Genomic DNA, 16,535 nt, shown 5'->3' on the forward strand with positions numbered 1-16,535 from the left:
ATTTCATGTCTTCATATAATCTGAGAAGAGCATACTAAGGCATTTAAAAATCCATAATGGGGCGGGGGTGGAAGGGGCAGCTAGGTGGTGCAGTGGATAGAGCACCAGCCCTGGAGTCAGGAGGACCTGAGTTCAAATCCAGCCTCAGACACTTGACACTGTGTGACCCTGGACAAGTCACTTAACCCCCATTACCCTGCCAAAAAAAAAAATCCATAATGACACCTCCCTTGCTCCACCCTCCCTTCCCCAAATCCCTGACAGCTAACATTCTCAGCTTAGGAGGTCCTCTTGGACTTCTAATGTTTTCTTATACCTACCCTGTGTCTTTGAGCAGGATCAGAAATGAGAGGAACATCGCTGCCCCCTGAAGAAGGGAACTCCACAGACAAAGTCCCCTTGGATGTCCCGGCACCTTGTTCACCAGAGAGCCCTCAGAGTTCCCCTAAAGCTGGACTTGTGCCCAACTCAATCAGAAGCCAAGCTGGAGCTGAAGGCATCCACAGCCCATCCCCTAAACTGCAAACTTTGAGTGAAGTCCAGCAGGCAGGAGCCTTGTCAGGTTCTGGGAAACCTTTGGCTGTTGCTGGGTGCCCTGCCTCCACTCTGAGCCCCCTGCCCTCTAACTCCACAGATGGTTGGGACTCTGGGCAAGGAAAAGCAGACACTCCAAATAGCTGGCTGCGCCCTGGCAGGAAATTTGACATGAAAACAACAAGCAGGATTCCCACCATCCTTGAATCCCCCTCCCCAGTAAGTACCACTTCAGGGGCTGTTCATGGACTCCCTGTTGGAGGTTCACCCAAAGGGGACAGTGGCCCACACATCAGGGGGCCTGATGGAGAGCAACAGCTGAAGGCTTCAGAAGCTACAGTGTGTGCCAACAACAGCAAAGTCAGCTCCACTGGGGAAAAGGTTGTCCTGTGGACAAGGTAGGTGTGGTAAAACATTGGGGAGTGGGGAGTTAAGCCAGGGTCCCTGTGGCCATGTCGGTTATCTGTGTTACAGGGAGGCTGACCGAGTGATCCTGACCATGTGCCAGGAACGAGGGGCACAGCCTCAGACTTTCAGCACCATCTCACAGCAGTTGGGCAATAAGACTCCTGGAGAGGTGGGTAAGGAGTTTTGAGATGTAGACTGACAAGAGGAAGCTCACACATTTTTAAGGAAACTCTGGCCTCAGATGTTTTTCTATGTGGTTTTCATAAAGTAAAATATGTATATAATGTTATCAGGAACATGGACACTCAGTGTGTCATCGTGGGGGCGGGGTGGAAGGTGTGTGATTGATGAAAGGCCAAGAAGAGGAAGCGATACAAATCTACCAATTCCCAAGACACTGGGACAGAATAAAAAGGGGGAATGTAACACTTGCAGCTTCTACTTCTCTGAAAGGCCAGTCTTGGGAGAAAAGGAAACTGGGCTCCATCTGGAGGCAAGATGAAGAGAGACCAAGACAACAGAAGAGAAGAGTTGAGCCCTGAGGCCTTCTAGGGAGTGACAAGTGAGGAAACAAATGGAGGACTAGAGGTTAGATATCAGTGAGGCAGACTACAAGGATTGAAGGCCCAGCTCTGCTTCTTAGTAGGTGCATGACTCCATGTAAATTTTGAGTTCCCTTAGCGGTAAATGAGGAACATTTATATTATTGTTGTTACTGCCTGCTTGCCAGAGGTTGTGAGAAAGTGTTTTGTAACTGTAATGTGAGCTCATCAGGAATGGGGATGTCAGTCACAAGGCCCAGTCATAGCCACCGAGTCAGAAACAGTACGTAGACACTCCCTTTGTCTTCCCACAGGTCTCCCACCGGTTCAAGGAACTGATGCAGCTCTTCCACACAGCCTGTGAGGCCAGTTCTGAGGATGAGGATGATGCCACCAGCACCAGTAACACAGACCAACTTTCTGACCGGGGGGACCTCCTGTCTGAAGAGGAGCCAGATGAGTGAAATCCTGGAGAGACACAGGACCAAGTCCATCACGGCACCTTAGCAGGAGAGATGGGGTTGCCCTAAGAAGACACGCACCCCCCCCCGCCCCGCCTGGCTCCCCATTGTGTGCACTTTGGGCTCAGTTTACAAGGCTGAAGTTAGCAGGGAGTCCAAGGAAAGGAGATCAGGCTGGGAAGGACAAGGGCTCAGCTTTCTTCATGTTTGAAAGGAAGGCCTGTTATGAAGGCTGCACTGACCTGATTTGTAAATACTGTACCCGAGAGGGTTGCGCCTTTCTCTCCCCTTTCCATGTTACATATTTATTGTTTTGTGATCCAATCACCATCTTTCTAAAGCATAATAAACAAGCCCTGTTGATGTAACTGGCCAGTCCCAAGACTGAAACTGCTAATCATGTCTAGGGCAGCAGCAGTCACGTTTGTTGAAAACTATTTTATTTTTCCCTCTGTGGGCTGTGCAATCCATGAAAGGTGTTCAGTTTATGAGGCTGTCTCCATCTTTGTAACACTGGGCCAGGTTGTGCAGCTCCTGTATGGTTTCCTCCATGTCATCTTGTTCCACACCTGCTGCTAGAAAACTGGCCCAGCGTCTCAAGTCGAGGTTGGCCAGTTCCCCAGCCAAGCGGCCCAAGGCACGATGCAGCAGTGAGGAGGAGCTCAGTGTTGCGAGCACAGGGATAGTCTCCACTGCTGTGGGAGGGACAGTAGAGCCAGAAGTAAGAGAACCCTCTAGGAGGAAGGAAGAGACCTGATTTCCTAGGATGGGAGAGGGCTGGGCCAGCAGGAGATCAAAAGGTGAAGAGAGAATCGATACTTTCCTGGGCCCTTTTCCTAGTTGATGGCTACTTTCCCCCTCACTGCCCATGGAAGAGAGAATCCATTCTAATAGGACAGAGCCTTACGTTAAAGCAACTACACTGTGGTGGTGTTGGAGATGTCATTGAGCTGGGCGGGGGTGGGCGTCCTTTGGGGTGAGCTTTTTATCTCTGTCCCATTTCTTACCTGTCCCATTGTGGGTGCCATCCAGAATCAAGCCCTGCTGGTTGAGTCGGGAGGAGAAGAATCTGGGGTATGGAGGCACAACCCTGCATGGACTCAGGAGCAGCTGGGAAGAGCTACAGAGAAATGTTGTTGTTGTTGTTGGTTTTGTGCAAAAAGTCTTTTTACACTGACTTATGACTGGGCCTTTCCCTATCAGTTTGCCTAGGTGCGACTGGGGTAGAATAAAATAAGCGTGGGGTTCAGAGGGTCCTCAGACATCACAGCTGCAAGGAACCTTAGAGATCATCGTGGCCCAACTATCTTGTGCACTTGAAGACTCCAAGGCCCAGATAATGGACTGACTTGGGATCAAACTGTCAAGGGTATAGAAGTGAGGGAGCAGGGCAGCTAGGTGGTGCAGTGGATAGAGCACCGGCCCTGGAGTCAGGAGGACCTGAGTTCAAATCCAGCCTCAGACACTTAACACTGACTAGCTGTGTGACCCTGGGCAAGTCACTTAACCCCAACTGCCTCACTAAGAAAAAAAAAAAAGAAGTGAGGGAGCATGTTAAAGGCAAGAAATTGATGGGGGAAGGAAAGCATGGAAACTTTACATACCTCAGGACCCCAGGTTGCAGCTGCTGTAAATACTGGGCCAGTACCTCCTCTCCACTGGTACAGGCATGAAGTGGGGAAGTTGGTGATGTACCTGGGGAGAGCTGACTGCCCAATGAAACACAGAAACTACTATTATCCACAGTCAGCTACATAGGGAAAAGGGGGTCCCCTGACACTCCACCAACCTAACCTGACTTTGAAAGTCCTGAGAGGGGTAGAGTTCCAAAACAAGCTGCTGTGCATAAAGGATGGGAAGATATGGCTCATATCCCTTACCTGGTCTGCCGTGTTTTATCCACACCCCGAAGCACCACAGATTGTGCAAAGCAGTGGGTGCCACTTGGCTCCCCACATGCAGAAAGTGGAGTCCAGGGTATGGTACTTCCAAACTGGGCCAAGGTATCTGGAAGGGAGTGGCCAGGAGCCACTGGGAAGGGGATGGAGGCTCCAGCTGTAACCACCTGAAAGTGGAAAAGAAAATCAGGTTATGGGTCCCTTGGGTTTTTTTATTCACTAAGCACTTCTAGGTTTCCCCATTGGGTCTCCACACCTTTCTCCCGGAAAAGCTCAGCATGTCAGCCAGGTGCATCATGGAAATTGGGGAGGAACACAGTCGGTAGGGGACAGTGATTGTGTCCAGAGCTGTAGCCAGAAGGGCGCCGCTGTGGTAAGGCAGTGTGACCTGAAAAAAGGGTAGGGAATAATTAGAGAAGGCTGCTTGGCCTGCGGAGTCTGGGGGAGGAAAACGTCAAGTATCCTGAGGGATGGCCGTGGGGGCAGGCAGAGAGAAGTATGACAAAGAGGATCTGGTGTGCTCTAGGGTTCCCCCCTGCCCCGCCCTTTTTCCCTAGGCACAAACTCAGAGGAACAAACTGGCTCCCCAAACACCCAGAGATCTGAGACTTGCATCATAGCGAAGATGTGGGAAGGTGACTGGGGGCTCAGGCCGAAGCCCCAGGCCACCCCCGAGGGACAGCGGGCAGACGAGTGAGCTGTGAGCCGCCATGTTCACGAGGCCGAGGGCTGTGTTGAAGAGGCGATAGAAGTTTTTCTGGGGCTCCTGGTGGAAGAAAGAAAAGGATGGTGCCAACAGCACCTTTCTCATGCTGTCCTTGTTCCCCCTCCCTTGTGCAGACCCTTCAGGGGGCAAAGTAGAAGTGCTACCTTTTTCTCTGTCTCACTTACCCCTAGGGTATAGGGGCCAGGCAGCAGGCCCCAAGTCAGGATTCCCCGTCCAGCATACTCATCCTGAAGTAACTCTGTTGCTTTAGCTCCTAGGCCAGAGAAGCCATCGTGGAGGTCACACAGGACTTGGAAACCCTTGACAGGAAAGAAAGATTAATGACTGATGGGGAAGAAATAGACCCTCCCTTGTGCCCACTTAGCCCTTCAGATACCTGCAAGTAGTCACACTCTTCTACATAGAAGTGTAGTCTGTCCTCAAGCTCTTCCAGGTACGTGGGCTCTCTTAAGAGGCTTTCACCTTGGCCAAAGCCCTCTAGACGGCCTGCCTCTCTACCAAAGACACAAACCCCAGTGCTCAGCAAGAGCCGTGCCAGCCATGTGCAGTGTCTGGCGAGGTGGAGATCTAGGCAAACTTCCACCAGCCCCCAGGGCCCTCATACCCATCATGGTTGTACTTCTGGATGATACAGATACTTCTGGGGTGTAGCTGCACATGAAGGAAGTCAGACCACACCTTGATGCTTCCCTCTGGAGGGATTAGTGATTTTGGGGTGGGGCAAAAGGCTTTGGTAAGTGGTGGGAGACCTGTGGAGAAGAAGTGGGCTAGTAAGGCTTTTGTAACCTGCTTTGGGGTCTGGTTGCCCAGTTTACTGCCCTTCCCCTTCCAAAGGCCTCACCTTTACCCCTGGGGAATGCTTGGACCCTCCAGACGCCATCACTACTCATCACTCCCTAAGAGAAAGAACAAAATCCATACACAATCCCATTCATCCTAGGGAAGAGCTGGCCTCAGTGTGTGTGCCTTGCCATCTAAAATATTGAAAGGAGTTCATTTATAATCAAAGTCAATATCAACCATTAAGGTAGACTGCTTTCTCAAAAACCCTTGGATACCAGAAAAAGGTGGACAGTAAGGTAAGGTAACCAAACCACTTGGGGTAATTGAGGATGCTCCCTTTGCTTCTCATGGGCCAAGTTTTACTACATGGGTTGCTGAAATGGTACAAGCAAGAAGTCAAAGCAAAGATATCCCACTATAATGTAGGCACTGTGCTTAAAATGGGAAGGAGGAACCTGCTTCTGGGTCTTGGGCCTTACCTCTGCACTCAGGAGGTTTTGTAGAAAGGGGTTCTTGGCTTGTAGTTCCTCTTTGTGGGTAGTGAGTTTACCTTGCCTGAAATAAAGATCGGCCCCAGGGCCAGTGGTCCTGAGACTCCTCTTTTTAGGGCTGCAGTGCCCTCACCTGCCCACACCCCTTTCTCACCCCTCACCAAGCGATAGCAGCATCCAGGTGTTTGTCTTGGTATAGTCCACCTTCTAGTTTCAGGGAGCTCAGGCTGCCTGTGGGGAGAAAAGGGCAAAGGAACAAAGAAGCTAAGGGCATCCCAGCTGCCTTCTCCTGTGTGCCCTTCACTCCAAACCTCTTTCCACGCTAAAATGCTTGAGGAATCTTTCTCAGACAGCTGATCTAGTGGAATGAACACTGAAGTCTGTATGAGGAGCTCCAACCTTGCCACTTGTTAGCTGTTCAACCCTAAGAAGGGACCTCGTCTGGTCTCTTGTGAGTAGCTGGTGAGATAAACCAGCGCAGGTGCCCTGAGGGGCTGAGTCCAGCAGCTGGAACTGCAGTCACAAGCAACCCTGTCCCTGAACTTCTATACCCCTCATCTTGTCCCTGAACTTCTATACTCCATCTTCACTGACAGGGGGCACTGCAGTGTCAGAGGGTTTATTATAAAAAATATATAAAGAGCCCCAAAGAGGTGGATCAGCACCTTTTTTGTAGTGGTACAGGGTGGTGGAAAGCACTCAAGATTAGGAGTTGGCACAGTACCCATGATACTCATGATAGTCCTTGATACTGGGCAAGTAAGGCACATCCTCTGTCTACATCTCAGTCCACTTGGCAGCTGGATCTCTATGGTCCTTCCTGCCTCTAAATCCCATGATCGTACTGATACTCTTTAGGTATTGGCCAACTAACCTTTGTGGCAAATCATTGCCCTGGATTGAACATGAATGCTATGAAGAATAACTGTGGGGCATCTGCAGACAACAGTGAAAAGTTGTTATTTTTTTTAATGCTAAGACTGTAAAGGGATCTCTGAGGTCATATACAATTTCCACCAGTGCTCCTATATTTGCATTGTACGGCCAAGTAGAACAAATTTGATCCCTCTCCCAAATAACAACCTCCAAATGCTTGAATATGTTATCATATCCCCTCTAAATCTAGTCTTCCCTAGGCCAAATAATTCCCATTCCAATCATCTCAGCCTTCTATGGCATGATCTTGAGACTTTTTGGCATCCTGGTTGCTACCTTCTGAACACTGGATTAGGTTTGGTACCTTATTAGCATGATCACCTTGCTGCTGGACCCTATGCCTCAATTCAGCTTCAAGTTCCATCACTAGGTGACATCATTCCAATCCATCTAAACCCCTAAATCTTTAACTGACAAAGCACTCTTTAGTGAAACTTTTCTTATGAAGATGATTTTTTAAACTTATGAACTTTTACATTTATCCCTATTAAATTTCATTTTAGATTCAACCTATTCCAGAGTCAAATTTTTTTTTTTGGAGGCAAATGAGGTTAAGTGACTTGCCCAGGGTCACACAGCTATTAAGTGTTAAGTGTCTGAGGCCAAATTTGAACTCAGGTCCTCCTGATTCCAGGGCCAGTGCTCTAGCCACTGAGCCACCTAGCTGTCCCAGAGTCAAATTTTTTAAAATTAGTATTGATATATTTGGTTTTGATAAATAAATCCAGGAATCCCCATCAACAAGGAAATTCTCCCTAAAACAGTGAAGAAAAAACCTATTAAGTGTATTGATTGATCTTTTGGGATAGTGGATCTGTCATCTACTGTGTTAGCCATACCTCCCAGTTTTGTGCAAATTCACATATTTGTTAAGTATACTATCCAGGCATACTAAAAATAATATGAAGTATAACAAAGTCACGTAGAAATCCCTGTAGCTGTCCACTTTCCAATATGACAGTGAATAATTAATAACGATGCTTGGCTTCTGCCCAGTTTCCTATCTAGCTAAATGCACTATTATTTAGCTCACATCTCTCCATCTTTTTCACAAGAATTTCATTACTATTCTGTTTCACAAGAATTGTATTAATTTTCACAGGTATTACCACATACCTAACGGCATGAGAATCTTTGTTAGATACTTTGCTAAAGACTAGGCAAACTATATCTATAGCATCCCCTTAACGGACTAGACTAGTAAGCTGTCAAAAAATTAGTATAGCATCACCTGTTCTTAAAAAAATCATATTGGTTCTTTGTGATTGACATTTTTAAAAAGACGGACACAGGGCAGCTAGGTGATGCAGTGGATAGAGCAATGGCCCTGGAGTCAGGAAGACCTGAGTGCAAATCCATCCACAGATACTTGACACTGGCTGTGTGACCCTGGGCAAGTCACTTAACCCCAATTGCCTCACCAAAAAAATAATATAATAATAAATAAAAAGATGGACACAATCATTAATGATACATTCTAAAATTTGTCCAGGAATTACAACCAAGCTCATTGATCTGTCATATGTAGGTTCCATTCTCCCTTTTTTGAAAATTAAGACAACTGTTGTTGTCCTTCTCCAGTTCTGCAGGACCACTGTATTCACCAGTCTTTCAAAGATCACCAATGATGTCTTAGCAATCTTATCTGCCAATTTTTTTTATTTCTCTTTGATGTAATTTATGGGCTTGATGACAAATCAAGGACAACTAGGTGTTCTCTCATTTTCTTCCCTAACTTATCATCTCCCCTTAATCCCTTTTTGGTCTATCATTTCCAGACCAAAGGTCACAGGATCTTAGACTTGGAGTTGGAAGGACCCTTACAGGTAGTTTCTTTCTGGCAAGAAAAAAAAAAAGAATCAAAATCAGAGTTGAGCAGCACAACCTTCTTTTTGTCTTCCATAAATATAGTTCTGTCCCCAAAAGCAGTAGTCCTATTCCTTCTTTATCTTTCTTTTTCCCCCAGTACGGCTTTAGTGCTTTTGACACTATTCTTACAGGGAATTTCATGCTTAAAAAAACCAAAAATCAATTCTCAGCTACCTACTCTCACTGCCATATGAAAGATTGATCTAAATCACTAAAGAAGTACAAATCAAAACAACAGGAGTTTCACCTTACAATCCAGCAAACTGACAGTGACTAAAGATGGAAATAGTCCATGATGGAGGGACTATGGAAAGACAGGCAAAATCACATCCTATTGAACTAGAAACAAAGTGGTTATTCTTTGAGGGAATGGCTAAACAAATTATAGTTCATTAATGTAATGTATGACTGCTGTATAAGAAAGAGATATGGAAAATTTAGAGAAGCATGGGAAGATGAGTCATTTCACTCAGTTATCCCACCAAGACTCAATTATACCTATAAGATCAAAATAGCTTCTTTCTGTCTCCAGGCCTGACACTCTATCCACTGTACCACCTAGCTCCTTCTTGCCTTTTACCCATGCTTTGTGCATTTGTATATCAACATCTGAAGCCATGGATTTTATTGTTAACTCCCTTCTTTTTCTGTTTTCCTTTTTTTTTTTTTTTTGCAGGGCAATTGGGGTTAAGTGACTTGCCTAGGGTCACACAGCTAGTGTCAAATGTCTGAGGCTGGATTTGAACTCAGGTCCTACTGAATCCAGGGCCGGTGCTTTATCCACTGTGCCACCTAGCTGCCCCCCTATATTTCTTTATTTCAAATGTCTGTTCTCAGACACCATTTTCTTAACAGACTGTTCACATCCCCTATCTGCTTCTCTCCTGAACACTTTGCATTTTATTGGTAGTCATGGTAAAAAACAAAAAGAACCCCAAAAACTCCATGGGTGCTCCTCAGGTTTTCTGTTTCTTAGCTTTAGCAGGGATTTCTGAGTTCCAGTCGGCAATATCACATAGGCTGATGTGAATCATCAATAGTGGTAATAATTACCTGGTTTGATAAATCTTAAGAAATTCTCTGCCACATTCTGAATACTTAACCAAGGAATACTAGGAAACTTTTTGATTGTAGCTGTCTCTATACTCCCTCAGAAGGGATATCAGTACTACTTACTCCTGTCAACTTTCTGTAACTCTTATTGGATAATCTCATCTGTTAACAGCTGTGGGTTTTTTTTTTTTATCTTCAGTGCCTTGGAAGACCAGAAGCATCTTCCTCTTCAGATGGTTCAGTTCCCTCTTCAGGAAGAATTTCATGTTACCTCCAAACCTTCCCTTTTTCCTGCATCACATTCTTTCATCCTTCAATTTCTTGATATAGGTCAGGATTCCTCTCCAGAGCCTTTTCTTTGTTTTAATATTTAACTCACCCCGTTCCCTTCCTGTTTTTTGTTGTTTGTTCCTTTTTTTAATTTTAAAGGAACACTTCTTTCTCCCTGACAATCCACAAAATGAAGGGTTGTTCCTCAAGATCTCTTGAAACTCAAATATGGCTCACTCTACTGAGATCACTGAAAAATTCTCCCTGATCTGTACATTTTCTGAAATAAAAGATGTTTGTGGCAATTAAGGAAGTATGAAGAAGGTGACTGGAAGGAGGCAGGATGGGGTCTGCACAGAAAAACTTGTCTGCGACTATGGGAAAAGCGTAATTGTTAGAAAACTGGAACAGAGGCACCGCTAGGTGGCGCAGTGGATAAAGCACCGGCTTGGATTCAGGAGAACCTGAGTTCAAATTTGACCTCAGACTCTTACTAGCTGTGTAACTCTGGGCCAGTCACTTAACCTTCATTGCCCTGTCAAAAGAAAAGAAAAGAAAAGAAAACTGGAACCGGTCTCAATAAGAGAACTTAATACTTGGAAGAGACCTGATGGATCACCTATCTAGTGCATGCCTTCACTTTGCAGCAGAAGAAAAAGGCCCATAGAAGGAAAGCAAGCAACTTGTCCAGGTCCCACAGATAATTCTTTACAGGGCTGGAGCTCCACGTCCTTGCTAGGAGCCTGGCTTCCCACAAAGTACTGTGAGAGGTACAAAGAAGCGTTCAACGGGCCCACAGAAAGAAAAGGCTCGAAGGTACCTTAGGGAGCAGGGTCCCTAATTCCACCCTCTCCTCGGGGGCGGGGCTCACCCTTCAGGTCCATGAGGATGAGGCGGGGCGTGTAGGTCTCCTGGCCGTGCAGGGTCTGGCCTGCCCGGTACAAGACATCGGGGCACAGCTCTCCGGGCAGCTCCTTGACTCCGGGCAGCTCCTTGACTCCGGCCAGGCGGCCCAGCGCGGCATCCTGTGGGGGACGGGGATTGCTGGGTCCGGTGCAGGCACAGGCCCTGAGCCAGCAGGGGCAAGGCGGCCGCGGAAGCTGGAGTTTGGGGATCCCGTTAGCGGCACATGGGTAAGGGCCAGAGTGGGTAGGGGCTCACCTGCTGGTTCCACCAGTGTGCCCCGACAAAGCCGGCGAAGTGACCAAGCTGCAACGTGAGCACTTCCCGAGCCGCGCCGGCCATCCCGCTCCGCCCGCTTCTCCCCAGAAGCCTCCCCGGCCCACCCGCCGCTCCGAGCCGATTGGCCTGCTGTTTCCGGAGGTGGGGCTGATCTCGCCTCGCCCCATTGGTTTACACCCCTATCCCTCCCCCTTCAAACAACGATTCGTTGCGCTCGCGAAAAGCCCGCCCACGACCTGCTTCGCTGGGGGGTCGATCCCGCCCCTTTCCAGCTCGTGGGTCAATCCGGCTTCCCGAGAAACCGATTGGCCAGGAGGGAGGCAAAACTCCCAGGCTCTGAGCTTGGAGAAAGAGGGCCACGGCGTGGGGCAGCTAGGTGGCGCTGTGGATAAAACACCGGCCCTGGATTTAGGAGTACCTGAATTCAAATGGGGCCTCAGACACTTGACACTTAGTAGCTGTGTGACCCTGGGCAAGTCACTTAACCCTCATTGCCCAGCAAAAAAAAAAAAAAAAGAGGGGCACGGCGCAGGCGTGGCTCTGCTCTTTCTACGAGGTGCTTAGTCCCGACAATCGCTGGCGCTTCCAGGCGACTCCGGGTGTTGGGCACCCCTTCGGTTTAGTGGCTGGTCCTGAAGCTGTCTACTGGCCGAAGGCGCCACTCTGTCCTTCTATCACTACTGACCTGTGGAGTATCCTCCACCCGGGAAGCCCTCACCTGGCTTCCCCCGCCCCCCCTGTCCCGGCCTCATCATTGTAGTGCGGGGAGCCCCAGGAGGCTAGAGCTAGGCATGAATGGGAGTCGGTGCCGCGCGCTCCATCCTCATCTCTGCCTACTGGCTTCCTTCTAATCCCGGCTAAAATCTCACTTTCTGCAAGCAGCCTTTTCCAGTCCTCATCTTAATGCCTCGCTCCGAGATTATCTCCAGTTTATCCTGCTTGCTTGTACATCGTTGTTTGCATGTTAGAGCATGAATTCCGTGCGTCTCTAGCACATAGCATAGTACCTGACACATAGCAAGCGCTTACCTGGGTCCTTCTTGTGCACAGACTTCCAACTTTACCGAGATGATGGAAGTCTCCTTCATTTTTCAGTTGTGTCCTCCCACAGATTCTTCTCTCCAATTGTGGAGGATAAAGTGATCTTCCTCCAGGCTAAAGCTAATACTGCCTTTATTCCATTTTCTCCCTTTAGGACCTTAATCGATGAAAATCATAAACCCCCAATTAAAAAGTAATTTAGGGGCCATTTAATCCAACCCATACTCTTCCCCCCAGCCAAAAAAAAGCTCTGTTATGACTCACCACAGACATGGTCATATAGCTTCTCAAGGTAGTTCATTGGACTTTTGAATAGTTTAGGTGTTAGGATATTTAGACCAACGTCAAGACTAAATTTTCTTCTTTTGACATTCATCCACTTGGTTTTCCCAGTTCTGGCTTCTGGGGCCAAGCAGAAGCAAGAAGTCAGAAAGTTGGTCTAATCCTTCTTACAGAAAATAATCAACTGGCATATGTAGCAAGCATAGTTAAGCACTAATGGTACTAGGCAAAGAAGAAAAAAAAAAAACCCCAGTGCCTGCCTGCTCTTAAGGAGTTCATCAACATACTAGAGACACCAGGCAAACACAACTGTGTACAAACAAGATATAGACAGGATAGATTGAATAATAATTAACATAGGGAAGACACTAACATTAAGGGGAATCTGGAAATTCTTCTTGCAAAAGGTAGGATTTTAACTGGGTCTTCAATCCATCAATATGTATTAATAAGTGCCTATTACATGTTAAATGTTGGACATACAAAAAGAGTCAAAAGATAATCCCTGCACCTCAAGGAGCTTATAGAAAACATGGAAACAAACATATACAAAGCAAGCTGTATACATGATAAATAGGAAATAATTAAAAGACAAAAGGCACTGGAATTAAGAGGGGCTGGGAAAGGCTTCCTGTAGACAGTGAGATTTTAATTGGAACTTAAAAGCAAGGGACCTTAGTACTTAGACTGGAGAAGGGAACAGCCAGAGAAAATGCCCACACCTGAAAGTCTTAATGTCTTGTTTGTGGAATAACCAAGAGGCCAATGTCATTGGATTGAAAAGTACATGTCAGGGAATGAGGTTTAAGAAGACTGGAAAGGTAGGAGAGGGATAGGTTCTTTAGGGCTCTGAATGTCCAACAGAACATTTTGTATTTGCTCCTGGAGGAAACAGGGAGCCGCTAGAGTTTATTGAGTGGGGTGGGGTGATATAACCAGGACAATCACTTTAGTGACTGAATGGAGGATGGATTGGAATTCTGAGAAATGTGAGGTAGGCAGACCCACCAGCAGGCTATTATACTAATCCAGGTGTGAGGTGATGGGGGCTTGCACTAGAGTGGTGGCAGTATCAGAGGAGAGAAGGGGGCATATCCCAGAGATGTTGAAAGGTGAAATCAACAGGCCTTGGCAACAGAAATGGATGTGGGAGGTGAGAGATAGTGAAGAATCCGGGATGACTCCTAGGTTGTGAGCCTGAGGGGCTGGGAGGAGGGTGCTGCCCTCTATGGCAATAGGGAAGCTAGGAGGGAGGTAAGGTCTAGAGGGAAAGATAATATATCCAAAATAGAACTTATTGAGTTTATGATGTCTACTGTCTGAAAGCTGTCAGCACAGAGATGGTAATTAGGACCATGGGAGCTGAAGAGATGAGCAAGTCAAGCGGTATAAAGGGAGAAGAGAAGAGAGCCCAGGATAGAACCCTGAGGGTTACCTCCACCTAACCTCCAGTTCTAGGGTGTGATCTGGAGGAGGATCTAACAAAGGAGGCAGAGAAGGAATGGTCAGATAGGTAGCAGGAAAACCAGGAGAGAATAGTGTCCCAAAGATCAAGGAGGAGAGAGTGATCAATAGTGTCAGAGGCTGCAGAGGTCAAGGAGAATGAGGATGGAGAAAAAGCCACTTGGATCTGGCAACAAAGGGATCTTTAGTAACTTGGAAAGAGCAGTTTTGGTGGAATGATAAGTTCAGAAACCAGACTGTATGGGGCTAAGGAGAGGAAGTAGAGGCACCTCTTGTAGATGGCCTGTTTGAGGAGTTTAGCTCCAGAGGGCAGAAGAGATAGAAGACAGTAGTTAGCAGGGTTGGAAGGATCAAATGAGGATTTTTCCAGGATGGGGAGGCACGGGCATGTTTGTAGGCAGTAGGAAATGAGCCAATAGACAGGGAAAGATTGAAAATAAGTGAAAAAAGAAAAAAAGAAGTGAAAGAGTAGGGGTGGCAGAGGGGACAGTCTGTTTGGAGGAGATGGGATGGAACAGGATGGCTTGAACACGTAGAAGTTTTAGCCTTGGTAAGGAGTAAGACCACTCCATCATGTGAGGCAGGAGTGGAGGAAAGTGGCAGAAGGTACCTGAGTGATAGGAGACAAGGAAGAGGAAAAAGAGGGAGCACACAGTAAATGGCGTCAATTTTTTCTACAAAATGAAGCAGGGCTCTCAGCTGAGAGAATGGGAGGAAGAGGAGGCACAGGAGCTTTGAGGAATGAAAAGGCTGGGAAGAGCCACTGTGGAGAGTGGGATGGGGAGTTGATAAGGGAGATATAGTAGAACTTCCTAGCAGACATGAAGGCCCAGTTGAGGTTATGGAACATAAATCTGTAGTGGAAATGGATAGAATGGTTGTGTGAATTTCTCTACCTTCATTCAGAAGCACTTCTCTGAGTGAGAAAAGGATGAATGATGGGAGTGATCTAAGGCTGAGGCCAGACTGGGCATAACTGCCATATGCTAAGAAGACTAGGCAGCTAGGTGGCGCAGTGGATAGAGCACCGGCCCTGGATTCAGGAGGACCTGAGTTCAAATCTGGCCTCAGACACTTGACACTTACTAGCTGTGTGACCCTGGGCAAGTCACTTAACGATCATTGCCCCGCAAAAAAAAAAAAAAAAAAAAAAAAAAGAGGAGGTGAAAGATCCCTTGTTGTTTTGGGGCAGATGGAAGAAGCCAATCCTAACATCTAGTGGCCTTTCCTTAGGGCACATGCTGCACCCAGCAGGAGATGGAAAGCTCAGGGAACTTTCCACTAGACTAGGGCTTCACTCATACCCCTCTTCACCCAAGTAATTTTTATGTGACGCTGGGTATATAGGTATATAAAATAGGTATATGTAACCTTTTATTGCTGCCAAATTTTTTGTGGCCCCCCCCCCCACATTCTGTTATGTGACCCTATGGGGTCACAACTCCAAGTTTAAGAAGCTTTGGCCTAGACCACTCACTAGAGGGCTAGAAGGAAGTCAGAGATTCAAGGATGGGAAAATAATGAAAAAGATAATTTGGAGAATGAAGGAAAGCCAATGAAAATCCTCTGAATTGAAAGTATCTTGTACAGGGGACAGCAAGGATGTTATTGTCACTGGTTGGTAGAGTACCTGTAGGGAAACAATGTGTAGGAAGACTGGAAGGGTGGAAGGAGGTCAGGGAAGGGAAGGAAGGGGAGAGATGGAGGGAGGAGAGGGATGGGGCAGGGAGAAGGAAGGGAAATAATTTGAATGACAGAGGATTGTGTCCCACAACAACAAACTTGATGATGAATATAAATGGATGAATTATTACCTCCAAATCCATAGATTAAAACAACAAGAGTATTTAAGTCTGATCTCAGAAAAAAACCAAAAAACCCAAACTTGCCAAATCATAGATAACAGCAGGGTAAAGTAGATTTAGCACAGAGTCAGGTCTTGGTACAATTGTGTCCAACTATTTGTGACCCAATATGGACTTTCTTGGCAAGCTTACTGAAGCAAACGCAGCTGAGTGACTTGTCAAGGGTCACAGAGCTAATCAGTGTCTGAGGCCAGATTTGAACTCATGAAGATGAGTCTTCCTGATTCCAGGCTTGGTGAGCTATCCATGGTACCACGTAGGTACCCTGAGAACAAGGCTAGAGGCAGCTCAACAGGCTGGGATTCATCCTCTCAAGCACTAAGTACCAGAAGAGGGAATGCCTTGTTGAGACTAATTTGTGATGCTGAAGGCCTCCAGGGAGTATTTATCATCACATTTCCTTCCCCTTGCAGCCTGTTTGTCTTCTACTTAGGGAGAAATCATGATGAAAAAGCTCAGACCCTTCTCCCTCTTTCCTGAAGAAGCCTTCTCCTTGTGACCTTCAGAGCCCTGGCAGCCAATTAAAACCACAGGCAACTAGGTGGCACAGTGGATAGAGCACTGGTCCTGGAGTCAGGAGGACCTGAGTTCAAATCCGGCCTCAGACACTTGACGCTTACTAGCTGTGTGACCCTGGGCAAGTCACTTAACCCTCAGTGCCCCGCAAAAGAAAAGAAAAGAAAAGCACAGGGGGACAGAAGAACTGAGAGAAGACCAAGAAGATCTGAA

General features: G+C 46.9%; 2 protein-coding genes across 5 annotated transcripts in view; one reads left to right on the plus strand and one right to left on the minus strand.

Moving 5' to 3' along the window:
- The window catches only part of GON4L (gon-4 like), a 298,840-nt gene that overhangs the window by 108,459 nt on the left and 173,846 nt on the right, over nt 1-16,535 (plus strand). The window contains exons 30-32 of one of the 4 annotated variants that reach the window (XM_044002398.1): nt 338-932; nt 1,009-1,111; nt 1,799-2,313. The exons of the other annotated variants lie outside the window; for them this stretch is intronic. Coding sequence (XP_043858333.1) covers nt 338-932; nt 1,009-1,111; nt 1,799-1,948 — 848 coding nt within the window. The 3' untranslated portion in view covers nt 1,949-2,313. Of the gene's footprint in view, nt 1-337; nt 933-1,008; nt 1,112-1,798; nt 2,314-16,535 lie in introns of those variants that run through there. 4 annotated transcript variants of the gene reach the window in all.
- LOC122754204 (protein misato homolog 1-like) lies at nt 2,415-11,258 on the minus strand. Its single transcript, XM_044002414.1, has 14 exons — nt 11,134-11,258; nt 10,844-10,997; nt 6,006-6,075; nt 5,833-5,908; nt 5,412-5,466; nt 5,175-5,319; nt 4,947-5,064; nt 4,735-4,869; nt 4,457-4,609; nt 4,100-4,231; nt 3,826-4,010; nt 3,550-3,654; nt 2,953-3,065; nt 2,415-2,640 (listed from the first exon to the last, which is right to left on the minus strand). The coding sequence occupies exons 1-14, from the start codon at nt 11,215-11,217 to the stop codon at nt 2,426-2,428; spliced, it is 1,740 nt and encodes a 579-aa protein (XP_043858349.1). The 5' UTR covers nt 11,218-11,258; the 3' UTR covers nt 2,415-2,425.

Source organism: Dromiciops gliroides, chromosome 4 (assembly GCF_019393635.1).
Source record: "Dromiciops gliroides isolate mDroGli1 chromosome 4, mDroGli1.pri, whole genome shotgun sequence".
NCBI lineage: Eukaryota > Metazoa > Chordata > Mammalia > Microbiotheria > Microbiotheriidae > Dromiciops > Dromiciops gliroides.

Coding starts and splice junctions, on each gene's coding strand:
- LOC122754204 (XM_044002414.1), bottom strand. CDS start 11,217: ATGGCCGGCGCGGCTCGGGAAGTGCTCACGTTGCAGCTTGGTCACTTC. Junction 5,467..5,832: donor AAAACCTCCTGAGTGCAGAG/GTAAGGCCCAAG, acceptor TCTTTCTCTTAG/GGAGTGATGAGTAGTGATGG. Junction 3,655..3,825: donor GATAAAACACGGCAGACCAG/GTAAGGGATATG, acceptor TTCATTGGGCAG/TCAGCTCTCCCCAGGTACAT.